Source organism: Elephantulus edwardii, unplaced genomic scaffold, assembly GCF_000299155.1.
Source record: "Elephantulus edwardii isolate Elephantulus edwardi_28Jun2011 unplaced genomic scaffold, EleEdw1.0 scaffold00304, whole genome shotgun sequence".
Lineage (NCBI taxonomy): Eukaryota > Metazoa > Chordata > Mammalia > Macroscelidea > Macroscelididae > Elephantulus > Elephantulus edwardii.
The window spans coordinates 2637765-2651269 of record NW_006400054.1 but is presented as its reverse complement, the minus strand read 5'-3'; the positions used below and the strand labels follow the sequence as shown (position 1 = coordinate 2651269).

The window sequence follows — 13505 nt, the reverse complement described above, 5'->3', positions numbered from 1 at the left end:
ACTACGGCAGTGTAGTAGGATTTGAAATCAGGGAGTGAGATACCTCCTACCGTTCTTCTATTCTTAAGGAGTGCTTTGCTTATTCGGGGCTTTTCCCCATTCCATACGAAATTGGAGATTGCCTTTTCCATCTCGTTGAAGAATGGGGTTGGTCGTGATGACTGTTAGCCCTGAGGTTCCCGTGCCAGCCCGGGTGCCCCTCTGGGGGAAGGGCTGTGGGAGGGAAGCTCCAGGCCGTCCTCCGGGAAGGCTTTCTGGGCTGACTGCGGCTTCCCTCACCCTCCCTTTCCCATGTCCATCTGAGTGAGTCGTCATGCTGGAGCTCCTGGTGCCTTGTCCCCGGAAGGAGCAGAAGAGCTGCTGCGCAAGGGGCCCTGGCTCCTGTTTCCTGAACAAACTTCAGCAATTTTGAGAAAGGTCTGGTGGCCGAATGGGTAGGGAGTTGTGCTGCCAACCCAAAGACAGGTGTAGTTCGAATCCACCAGCAGCTCTGAGGGATAAATGTCAGCACTCATGTAAGATTTACAGCCTCTGAGAATCTGCTGGAGGGTCAGCTGTGAGTCACTTCCAGCTCCACAAGGAGTTTGAGGGGGTTTTGTTTGGTTATTTTTCTTTTAACAGTAGTTTAGCATTTACTGTGGTTGCCACGACAACCTGGACCATTTGGAACAGCATTTTCTCCTCACATTTCTGAAAGCTCCATGTCTGAAATCAAAGTGTTGCCAGGGCCAGGCTCCCTTCTCCACGGAGGGCCCTTTGTCCCTTCTGGCTCCTGGTGGCTCCGTGCATTCCCTGGCTCCTGGCTGCCTCCCTCCAGTCCCTGCCTCTGTCTTCACATGGCCTCTTGTCTTTCTGACTCTTCTAAGGACGCTTGTCCCTGGGTGTAAGACGAGCTTGTCTTGAGATTTTAGCTGAACGGCATCTGCAGAGACGCTTTTCAGATGGGTTCTTTCAGGACATTGATGTATCTTTTACATGTGACCCAGTGAAAGTAGTCTGTCAGGCCCTTCAGTGCTTTGCGGACTATGGCCTCCCCATCTCGCAGATGGAAAATGATGTGACATCTCCCTCCTTCAGCCCCATAATTGTCCCAGGCTGGTCTCCCTGCCCAGGAAGCTCTCTGCAAACCAGTCACTCCTGAGCCGGCACAGGAGGCCTCTGGGAGGCGTTGGAACAGACCCATAGCTCACCCTCTGGCAGGTTTTCAGAGGCGGTAAATCACACAGGAGGCGATTACTCATCTTTCTCCCACAGAGCATCGGGTGGATTCAAACCGTGTGCCTTCGGGATCGCAGTGCAGTTCTCTGTGCCATGAGTGAGGTGTGGTGCCCAGCTCCCATGAGGGGGATGTGGATGCCCTCTGTGCATCTGCTCCTGTGTTAGGAGGGACCCCGTCCTCAGAGTGAGCCCAGGCACCCCCTCAGAGAGCGCCTGCTCGCTGGCCAGCATCTCTGTTCACGTTAAACTGCTTCTGTTTCCTTTTTAACCAGTATTGCTGCCCCACCCTCCCAGATGAAGATCCTGAGGCCCAGAGAGGGCTGACCCGCTGCAAAGCCACACAGCCAAAAAGTGGAGCTGCCACCTCATCCTAGAGAGTGTGCTGGGGTGTGACACGGAACCGTGGGAGGGTCACAGAGCGTGCGTGTTGACACGTTTACCTCCACCTGCCCGACAGCTACCGGATGCCTCGCAGGAGGCCGCTGCTGTCGGCGTCTCTTTTATCCTTTAAAGAGAATCTGCACAAGCTTGCACACACACATACACACACACACACACACACACGCCGGTGTGTGTGCTCATGGGCAGTCGGCATCTCTTTTATCCTTTAAAGAGAAGCTGCGCATGCACACAAGCTTGCGCGCGCCAGTGTGTGTGCTCATGGTCAAGTGTTGGTTCCAATCCCAGTGGACCCCGTGTGACAGGCTGGAGCTACCCCGCAGGGCTTTCCAAGGCCGCAGACATGATACAAACAGGTCACCAGGCCTTTCCTCTCTGGAGCTGCTGATTGGGCTCAAGCTACTAACCTTTTCACTAGCAGCAAAACATTTAGCTGGATTTTTTAAAGAAAGCTGCATTACGGAGAGAGAGAAGGCGTGATCCTTCGTCATGTAATTCCTCCAGGAGAGCCACCCTCTTCAGGGAATCTTGTCCCATGTCGGCTCACTCACTGTCTCATACTCCGGTTAAACGCCAAAGAGGCCTTGGGGCCGCTATACGTGCAGTAACGACTGATGTGGCCATGCCCCTGGACCCTGAGCTGCAGAAAGCGGGCCAGGTGTGATTTCAAGACTCAGTAACATGGAAAGTTCTAGGCAGTTCTCTTCTTCCTCCTTCCAGTTCCGTCTCGCTGGTGGTCAGCTGTACTCTCTGACCCTCAGGGTCCTCTGTTAAGTAGGGCCACGTGTCTTGTCAGCTCTAGGCTGTTCTGGGGCCTGAGATGAGGATTCACGCCCCTCTGCTTCTGTCTCTGCAGTTTCACCACGTCCCCCTATACCTGGAATGGGCTCCAGTGGGTGTCTTCTCCAGCTCAGCCCCAACCCCAGCTCCACAGAAGAAAGAACCCAAGGACAAGGCTGCAGAGACAGACACGGCGGGTGCAGAGACAGGTAAGAGCCGTGGTGGAGAATGGCGTGGACGGCACACAGGGGAGGAGGCCAGGCGCTGCCTGGAGCCAGCCAACAGGTGTTGAGCTCAAGGTTCTTGTTCCCCGACCAGCAGTGAGTCTCAGACTTGTGGGGTTTCCATTGTTGTTGTTGGGTGCCTTCGGGGTGGTTCCAGCTCCCCGCATTCACTCTGGGCCAGCAGGACGAAACCCTGCTCCGTCCTCACAGCTGTGGCCATGTTTAAGCTCATTCTGCGGCCGCTGCTCCAGCCCACCCTGTCTAAGGTCTCTCTCTTTTGTTGCCCCATCTCTTTTCCAAGCGTGAGTCCTTCACAAGGACTGGCCCCTCCTGCTAACACGCCCAAAGCTGGTGAGAGGAAGTAGGAACCTCAAAGTTCGGTAGCACAGCATAACATTAGTCTCTCAGGAAGCTCTGGTGGCTTAATGGCAGGAAGCTGTGCCACAATCCTGAAGGCATGTGGTTCGAGGCCACCAGCTTCTCCATTGGAGAAGGGTGAGCAGTCTTCTCCCATGCGATTAACTGCCTCTGAAAACCCACCAGAGGATCAACTGTGGGTTGTTTCTGACTCTGAGGTATACAACAACAACCACAGTTAAAAACATTACCAAAAACAAGACCCAGGGCTGTTGGAAAGTGTTCAGAACAGAGCAAATGGAAGGCATCTTGTTGACCAGCAGGCATTGTTACTGTTTTGGGTGTTACGCACACAGCACCCTCTGGTGCCCAGCGCCTGCAAATACACGAAAGGAAAGCAGTGGGTCCGTGGTTACACTTTCACAGTTGGGGTCAGGGGAGCACCACTGACCACTTGGGTCTGGACAGTTCTTCCTAGTTCTGGAGGATAGATAAGCTCTGCAGATTACAGACCATCAAACCATTTAGCATCCCGGGCCCCGCTTTGACTCTCAGGTGTGACCTTAGGTGTTCTCTGGGGGTGGGGTAGCCCCCACCTAAGAACCTACTAGTGTGGGAACCTTGAGAATGTCCTTGTCTGAGAATCGTTAAGAAAATTTGAAAAAGATCCTGGCTGTCATTTCCCCCCCATTTTAAAACTTTCGTCTACTTTGTCTCAACTGAGTTAGTCTGTAACTCGGGTTAGTTTATAAACTCAACAGCTATTCAGTTTCTTAAAGAAGAATTAACAAACTTAAAGCCAGTATTGCAGGTCTCCAGCGCGCGTGGGTCTGGAGTGACCCTGCGCATTCCCGTGGTGCTGGCAGGAGCAGTGTTGAACGGTTAGAGGCCTCGCTCTGTACGTCCGTGGAGCAGGGTTATAGAAAAGCCAGACAGTTGGGTGAAAAGGGGGAAAACCTACCCAAACCAAAGCAGATAGTAACTCCCCAAACCCCATCTCCATTGTTCTTGTAAAAGAATTTTTTTTAAAAAAAAGGAAAAACAAGAAAATCGGGGAGTCAGGGAACAAAATGTTGATATTAAGGTACAAGAGCCCTTTGCATTGAGGAGACGTGAGAAGAGGACTGCACTGGTTTCCCAGCGGCTGGTTTTTCACCAGGAGATTGCCAGGCCTTTCTGCCAAGGCACCCAATGACTCAACCTTCCAGACTTTCACTGATGAACTCAGCATGTTCACTGCAGCAGTTAGAGGTGCTTAACAGTGTTTGGAAGTTGGTTTCCAGTTGTCAGCTTAGCCTCAGAACACAAGTGGTGATGCTGAATAACCGTATCAGGTGCAGGGACAGAAGCTCCTGTCTGTGGGTTCTTAAAGAGCCCTGGCTGGCTGTCTGGTGGCAAGAAGCTGCGCTGCAATCCCAAAGGCATGCCCTTCGAATCCACCAGCTGCTCTGCAGGAAAAGGTTGGGCACTTTCTTCCCGTGTGATGAACTGCTTCTGAAAACCCCCTGGAGGGTGAGCTATGGGTTGGTTCTGACTCAGTGGTACACCATCACACAACAAAGAGCCCTAAAGGGAGCTCTCGTGGCCTACTGGTAAGGAGTTGTGCTGCCAACCGAGGGTATGTGGTTTGAATCCACCAGCTGCTCCACTGGGGGGTAGCCTCCTCCCGTGTGAGTTATTGCCTCTGAAAAGCTGCTGGAACGTCGGCTGTGGGCCTGTTCTGCCACAATGGTTCACAGCAGCAGCAGAGAACCCTAAGGAATAAGGACCATCTGTGGCTGACCCAAAGATCAAACGAGGCCGTCTGTGGGGAAGTGCAATGAGGAGGCGCCATGGGTGCAAAGGTGGTGAAACTTCCTCCCACACTTTGGGCAGGTTTTCAGGAGGGGTCCGTCCCTGGAGAAAGATGTCACGCTGGGAAAGTAGAGGTTCAGCGAAAGGGACGACCCCCCAATGAGACAGTGTGACGGTGACGGTAACAGCCGTGGGCGTGAGCCTGGCCGGATGGTGATGTTGGCACAGGACAGGGCAGCATGGCAGTCTGTCGTTCTCAGGGTCACAGTGCATCACAGGTGACCCAATGGCACCTAGAAACAAAGGCTCCAGGTGGTGCAGTGGTTAGGCACTTGGCCACTCTCTGAAAGCTTCGCCGTGTGAAGCCACCAGCTGTTCCATGGGGAACAGGTGCAACATTCTGCTTCCGGCGCGCTCTGGAACCTGGGAAACCCCCTGGGGCAGTTCTTCTCTGTCCCTCTGTGTCCCCGTGAGGAGCCGGCTTGGGCTGCTGGCCCCTGGCGCTGTGTCTCTTTCAGAGACTTATCATCTGTATCATGAAAGCTGTCCGTCTCACCAGCGTGCCCGTTGCTGTAACGGGTCCCTCTCACCTTGCTCGCCGCTGTGTCGTCAGGTGCCAGCACGGTGCCTCACCGGAGCATCACAGGTGGATGCTGTCCCACAGAGCACAGGTCAGAGCGGCATCGTTCTCACAAGTCGATTGCTATGTGTGCCGTAGCTCACAGAGTGCAAGGTCAAGGGCATCTGGGGAACTAACCGTGCACGTCTAGGGACGCAGCCCTTGCCACGCTCTTCTCACACTGGGCAGCCCATCTGCTCACACTGAGACTGAAGCGGGGTGATGGGATGGTCATACCTACCTCTTCAGGCTTTAGGGAGGGTATAATGAGGTGGGAAATGGAAATCACTGTTTTTTTTTTTTAAAAGTTGCTATTAAATTTCCTCCAGCTCATGGCCGTGTGTGCAGAGCAGAACTGCATTTCTTTGGGTTTTCAAGGCCACGGCCATAGATTGCCAGGCCTTTCTTTGTGGTCCCCCTGGGGGGTCAGTAGTTAAGCATTTAACTACTTAGTAGTGGGGGCAGAAAGAAGAAGCTGCTCCCACCATCCCCCAACCCCCTTGCCCCCAGCCCGCCCCCAAGTTCTCCTCCAATGCTTCCTTAGTGTCCCTTCCTCTCGGAGGGGCCGCCGTTTTATTCAGCACAAAGGCAGCTGCTGGCCGGAGCAGAAAACTGGCAGCTGTGTGATTCTGCTCATTTCTGTTACCCTGTGCTGAGCCCCCCAGTGAACAGTCTCGGAGCCCCCTCCCCAGGCCTCCTTGTCCGCTCTGTGGTCCTTTTCTTCCCATCCTGCATGCCTGGCCCCCTCAGTGGTCCCCTGGCGGCCCCTCTCACCTGCTCTTCCCCACCCACCCTCTTTACATCCTCTCTTTCCCTGGACTGGAAGGACTTCCATTGCTGGAGGGCTGGGGGGATCCTGCAGGGAAGGGAGGGAGGAGGGATGGAGGGGACATGAGGGAGAAGGAAGCAAAGGAGGGTGGGCTCAGCGACTTCCCCCTCCTTCCTTTCTGGAACGCTCTCCGGTTCTCTGTACCCATCTCAAGTGGGGGGGCAGCATGTTTTATCTCCCCACAACCAAGACCCTCACCTCCAGATAAAGGGCTGCACACGGAGGGAGGTCCTGAAAAGCTGCTCACCACAGATAACAGTCTTCGCTGCCAGCCTGGGGCGCCACGGGCCGGCGAGGGAGGAAGTTCTGGGCCCGATTAGAATGAGGCCCCTCGTGGCCCTGCGTGACTGGATTTGATTGTGCGAGCCACGCATTCTCCCCCGCGCCCCAGCCCCCAACCACCCAGCCTGCTTTTACGCACCCCCGCTCTCCCCCGTCCCCGCCCCAGCAGGCTTACAGGCCGGCTCTCTTTCTGGTGCTCTTACGGCCCCACCTTTCTGGTTCCTGATGTCTCTCTTGCCACAGATGGGTGTGGATTCCACAGCACCACATTTCCTTCTGTTCCCGCCTCCCTGGGGGGGGGGGGCTGGAACAGAGGACCTTTGTCAAATGCCTCGCCCCTTGGTGCACTGGGCTCCACACCTCCCTAGACCCAGTTGTGGGGAATCCCCAAGGCGGCCACGTACTTGTTGATATGACAGGAACGTGGTCCCCAGTGTCCGTGTGCTGTCCTGCTCCTGTAACGGCCACAGGTGGATGTCGCACGCAGAGGTGCACTGAGGAGGCGAGCGGCCTGGCTCGAAGCGCTGGCTCAGGGGGCGCCTTCTCTGTGTGGCCCCTGGTTCCAGCGGGTTCACAGCGCAGACCCAGGTCTAGTGGATGCCTCCGCGCCTGCTCTTCTCTCCTGGGGGCACTAAGTCCTCTCTTTTTTTCTTCTCTCTCCTTCCATGTTTCGTCGGATGGAGGGTGACCCAGGGCTAAAGGCTGCGGAGCAGGGCCGTAACCTGGTTGAGAGTGTTGCATCCAACCCCTAATTCCCTTCAGATCCAAGCCCATCACACCCAGTCACCTCATGGAGGTGCTTCCGTCATTACCTTCCTGCCTCGGCCCTGAGAAGCGTGGCCTGGCCGAGCTGACACGTGTTTAGGGGGACATAGTTGAACCGTGACACCAGGATCCCCAGACTCAGGTGTGGGAGGCGGTGCCGGTCGGCCCCTGTCAGGAGAGGTCAAGCTCTCTGGCCTGACTAGAGAGTCACGACCTTTCCCCGGGGTGGACTCCTCTTCCGGGCCTGGCTGGCCAGTGTGAACAGAAGGGGTACAGGCAGGAACCTCATTTGCTTAGCAGATGCACATCTCTGCGGTCTTAAAGAGGACACGGGGCTGGGCATTGTTGTGATTGTTGTCCACAAAGTGACCATTTAGGGATCTGCTCCAGACATGGGTTGAAGGGGCTTCGGGCTGGACCTGTAGGAGGGCGCTGGCATCCTGGTCCCCTTTTCTGATGAGAAGAAGTGGCTTGTTCAAGGTCACATGTCCACCAGACTCCCAGCAGATCCCAGAAGTGTGATGCCCTCGTCCTGCTGGTGCCCCCAGCGCCCTCAGGGTCCCCTGACCAGGGTGGCGAGGGCAGGGTAAATGTCACTGGGGCAGCTGGACACCCACCTGCAAGAGGGAGCCTGTTCGAGTTTCACTGAGCATCTTTGATTCTAGTCCGAATGTTCCCCTGTGCGTTGTCCCTGCCCTGGTGTGTTGTCATCTCACAGCCATGCGGGTTGACTGATAGCAGTGTGAGCCAACCAGAACCCTCAGATCATCCTGGGCCCCCGATTCTTCCCAAGCCAGGGCTTCATCCGTCCCTGGGGGACTGGCCAGTGGTAGCTAAGCTCCATCCTTGAAAATCCAGACTTCATGGCTGGGTTGAGTCTTTGTGCTGCTTCTGGAACCTTCCGAAGTTTGAGCCCCAAGACAGAAGACGGGAGAAGGGTCTTTAACCTGTAAACACAGAGGCCCGAGGAGGTGTGTGGTTGTTGCCCACCGCCCCATACATCGCATGGTGTCCAGATACATAGTCACCAAGGTTTAAAAACCAAGTTTCTCATATAGCTGTGTGTTCAGCTTCTCTGCAGAGAACTGGGCGTCTGCCCGCACTGGGCCGGCCTGGCCACACGGCCGAGAGGACCTGGCCACACGGCCGAGAGGACAGTGCCCCCTGCTCTGCCCTGTCGTCATTCAAAACCTTGTCTCTCATCTTTGGAAAGAGCCCTGGTAGCGCAGTGGTTCAGTGCTTGGGTATTAACGGAAGTTGGGTGCTTGCAGCCCAGTAGCCGTTCCACGGAAGGAAGCCGTAACTGTCTGCTCCGTGGAGATGACAGCCTCGGGCCCGGCCAGCCAGTTCTGCTCCTGGAGAATCAGTGAGCCGGAGCGGCTGGATGGAGACGTGCTTGGCTTGGTTTAGTCTTCGCTGAACCTCCCATGCCGCCCCCGCCCCCCCCGCTCCCCCTGGCCTCTTTGGGCTCTAAGGTGGAAGTTGTGAAGTCTCCTCTGCTCAGCTGTGACTCACAGGGACCCTGTGAGCAACAGATCTGAACGCAGCCCCGTCCTGCCCCTCGTCATCTCCGATTCACTCCAGCCCCTTGTCCTGATCAGACCACCTTGTTGAGACTCTTCCTCTCTGGCTCTGATCCCCCCACCTCTCCCAGTGTGTGTTTGTCCAAGGAGAAGCCCCTTCCGGCAGCGTGCACGAAACACGTGAGACGATGTGTCACACCACCCTGAAGAGCCTCTAAAGAGCAGCTCCAGATCATTAACTGGAGTCCCTGGGTGGTTCCAAATGGAAAGGTTGGCCGTTTGTGCACCCAGAGGTACCTCGGGAGAAAGGCCTGGCACTCTGCTTCCACACAGAGCAGCCCTTGGAAGCCTTCAAGGCGCAGCTCCGTGAAGGCCTCTCTCGTGAGGTCGCCCAGGAGTCAAATGAGCTTACTGGTGTATTGACGGCACCCTGCAAAATTCCTCACATATCGGAGGGAATTGGCACGTGTCCCCTTGGTTCTCCTTCCATCTCCGGAAGCAGGACTCCAGAGCGAGCGGGTGCGGCGGAAGCCTCTTTGGCCGGGAAGGTCGTGTCCTCTGCTTCCACTGAAGTCATTGCTCAGGACCCCGTCTCAGCTGCTTTGCAAGCTTCTGTCCACAGTCGTTAATAACACTCTGCCCACCCTTCTTTGCTTTGAAAGTTCCAAAGGCCACACCATGGTGTCCCTCATCAGGGGAGTTGTCCCAGGCGGTGTGGGAGGAGCCCTTGTGTCACTATCTCCTCTTTTTCTCATGGAGTGAGAGTCCCCAGCACCACCACAGAAGAGCCGGGCACGCGGTCACACGTCCCGCTGATGTTCAGGAGACTGTGTTACCACTGGGGTGTTTCCATCAAGGGCTTGAAAGGCAGGTTTTATGACAAAGAAGTTGCAGCCGATTTAGGGCCCAAGAGCCGCCAGCTTGTCTCAGAGAGGACAGGGCAAATGACACTGGTGCTGGAGGCAGAGTGACAGGATTGCATTGGAACCCCGAGAGGTCCCTGTGGTTCCCACAGATGCCTGAGCTGTTTGAAGGCGCGTGGAGCTCATGGTTCGCACACTCAGAGGTCCACTGGTGCCTCCGAGAAAAGGCCTGGCTATCTCCTTCCACAGATCCGCCCATCTCTGCTCTGGCGCACACAGGTTTGCCAGGAGTTGGAGGTGAGCTGATGATGCCTGGTGACAGGTGGAAGGGGTAGTGGGTTGTCTCCCTCACCCATTTTCACAGTGCAGGGCTCACCTTCCCAGGCACAGATATGCTCAGACAATGAGGCTGCAAGGGGAAAAGGTACACCTTTCCGGGACTCAGGACAACTCTGGAGGCAGGTTTCTGTGTCCTGAGGCACATGGCCACAGCTACAGAGACCCTGTTGTGAGACAGGTGTGCACCCAAGGGTGCACCAGCTAGACCAGAGCGCCTTTCAGCTGGGCTTCTCAGACGGCCCTGGTGCTGCTGGGCCCCCAGCCTTCGAGGCACCTGATCCCTGCGTGAGATGCACGCTCTTCACAGGGTAGCCAGACCCACTTCTCAAAGGCCCTGCCATCCCAGCTACTCCCCACCTGGAGCCGGGTCTCCGACCCCCACTGTCCCCATAACCCTCACCTCCACCTTCGCTCCTCCTTCTCCCCGACGCTGCTTCTTTGGGTGGTAATGGTTCCTGCAGAAAAGGGAGGAGTGGTGGACGAAGCTGACTGTGCTCTCTCAGAACAGCTAGTGGGCTCCAGTTAACAACCTCGTGCTTTAACTCTTGGTTTCCCACATGTTTGACAGTGTTTAACCGTTCTTCCCTGGAGAAAGCTACAACCACTTACCCCCTTCTCCAGAAAGAACCAGAAGGACATGTACAAAGTTATATAGAGAGGCTGTTTTTCTTGTATGGTATATGCACGTGTGTGTTTCTCTATGCGTACAAAACTCGTGAGGGCAGTATTTACTGGGGAGACAGCTCAGAAGGCAGGACGGAATCGGATGGAGGGATGAAGGGAAATGGAATCACAAGGAGGGAGTGGGAAGAGTGCTGTCACAGTGTGGCCACTGTCACTAATGTCTCAAAACAACATCTGGATAAATGACTCAGTGGAAAGCACAGTAAGTCCCTTTGCAAAACAAGCCCACTGCTGCTGGGTCGGTTCCCGTTCATGGCAACCCTTCCCCACGTTCAAGGCTGTTAATCTTTACATGAAGGGACTGCCCATCTCTCTCCCAAAGACTGGATGGTGGATTTGAACCACCAACCTTCCTTCATAGTACAGTCTTTTTTTTTTAAAAGCAAACAATGTCTCCAGAAACTTTTTGTATCCAAGTAAAGAAGCCTCTGAATGGAGACAGTTTTGGAAATGCTTAGGAAAGGGCGCACACACTGTGTTTACAGAGAGAATTAAACTGCACATTGCTTGGTATCCGTATATTCTTTTTCCTCTGGAATTTTTTGTTCCATTTCATTAGACTTTCTCCAGAAACATCATTTTCAGCAGCTGCACAGGACTCCACCTTTGACGGTGCTGCCACGTTTTCTGCGTAAATCTTGTGTCGTTTGGGGGTTTAATCATATATTCACTTGTATGCATAATTCAGAGTTCAGTTTGTATATAAATAAAAGCACATTCTAAAGTGTATACTCCCCCGAGTAACGCCCATTTGGAGTTTTAATGGATGCACTCTCTCTGACAGGAGCCCTGGTGGGGTTAGCTGAAATATGGCACGTTGGGCTGCTCATGTAAAGGTTGGCAGTTCGAATCCAGCAGCTGCTCGGTGGGAGAAAGTTGGGCTGTCTGCTCTTAAGGCTTTCCCTCTTCAGAAACTTCACCGGCCGGTCGCTGTGGTTTGGAATCAAATCAGTGACTTGGGTTTATTGTCACTTAAATTCAAGGGATATTTGGAATGGTCTACTTCTTGGTCCCGTTTTGTAATTTTGAGTTTTATTTTAACCTCTTTGGTTTAAAAGTTCACTGAACGTGAGCTTGTTTGTTTCAGGGAAGAATAATGCGGATTTAATTAGAGTCGCGGCTCAATGCAGCAGTTCTGGTGTTAATTATTTCGATGGTCCAGTTTCTGTTGTTTAGGTTAATTTAAGTCTATTTTGAATCTTGCCCTTTTTAAAAAAGAGTGAGACTAGGGAGCTCTGGTGGCCACATGCAGGAAGCTGCACTGCAATCCCAGAGGTGCACAGTTCAAATCCACCAGATGCTTTGCTGAAGAAGGAGGGACAATCTCCTCCTGTACCAGTCAGATCTGGTTTGATGGTACACACACAAAAATAATAATAAATTTAAAAAAAAAGTAGATGAACAGCCTGTCTGTTTGTCTTGCTTAAGCACTCTCTTTCCCCAAACTTCTTGAACACCAGCACAGGTTACTAACTGCAGAGCCCTCTCCGATCTGCCTGGGGAGCAGGTGGAACTCCCTCCTCCAGCCGACTCTGTGCGTCAGGCCCTGGGGCCGAGGGGCCTGGTTGGTTGGTTGGTTGGTTGGTTGTTCGGTTGTTCAGTGTGTTCCCTACAGCAGGACCAAACAGCCCTCAGACCTACACCTTCATCATCACCGTACATTTGAGTCCGTTGTTGTGAACCAGACATCATTTAATGGATCTCTTCTCTGGGGGGGTGTCCTTAGTATCAGACAGCGAGACCCCAGAAGGTAAAAAGCCAGCAGAAGGAGCAGCAGATGATTCGTCAGTGGCAAAGATGGAAGAAGAGGAGGAAGACGAGGAGGAGGAGGAGGAGAGCCTTCCGGGGTGTACCCTGTTTATTAAAAACCTCAACTTCGACACGACAGAGGCGACGTTGAAGGAAGTGAGTGACTGGGAGGGAGGGCTGGGGCTGGGGGACGGAACCCCCACATTCCCTCCGTCAATTCCCTTGTACAGGTGACTGATCACATGTAAGCCACACTGTCTCGGCTGGGCCTGCCCCGCAGCCACAGGCTCGAGTGCAGGATAAGAAGACTGGGGCGGGGGCCACCCCATACTCTTGAGGGGGTGTAAAGGAGCACGTTTTGGGAAGCACAGGAAACTAGAAAAAGCTGCAGCTAATGTTCTTGTTAGATACTGTTGAGTCTGACCTACTGCGAGTCTTCATACCACAGGAGACACTGCCCGGCGCTGCCCCATCCTCCTGAGTGAGCCCGTGTCACAGCCACTGTGCCATCCCTCTCGTTGAGGGTCCAGCTCTGTGGCTCAGGGTCACACTGCCCGGTCTCAGGTCCCAGCTTCAGTCCTTGTGAACATCGTAACCCTGAGCTGGTCCTTTCCCGACGCACCGTAAAGCGTTTGACATCTAAGAGGGTGGCGCAGACGTTAAATGCTCCACTGCTAGCCGAAAACTTGGCGGTTCAGATCCGCCCAAAGGTGCCTCAGGAGAATGCCCGGCGACCTGTTTTACTGCACCATCACAGCCTCCAAAACCCCAGGGGGCACAACTGTACTCTACCCTCACAGGGTCACCAGGAGTGGGAATCGTCTGGGTGGGAGCAAACCACAGTGACAGTAGCCGGCGTGGAACAGCACTGTGCATGCCTACTGCTGCTCTGTGTGCTGCTGTCCGGGCGGATGGCATCTTCATTAGGAACCCATCCCACCCCACCCCCGGCCCTGTCCGAGGTGCTGAAAACAGCAACCCAGACAGGCATGCTGGGGATGGGGCAGGGGGAGAGGAGAAGGGGCAGGGGGAGAGGAGATGGGGCAGGGGGAGAGGAGAAGGGGCAGGGGGAGAGGAGAA

General features: G+C 54.5%; 1 protein-coding gene across 1 annotated transcript in view; it reads left to right on the top strand.

The window, feature by feature from the left end:
• RBM19 (RNA binding motif protein 19) overlaps positions 1-13505 on the top strand; it is a 103291-nt gene that overhangs the window by 18937 nt on the left and 70849 nt on the right. Inside the window, 3 exon segments of the mRNA XM_006903652.1 lie at positions 2223-2275; positions 2474-2606; positions 12403-12581. Of these exon segments, the coding sequence (XP_006903714.1) occupies positions 2223-2275; positions 2474-2606; positions 12403-12581 (365 nt within the window).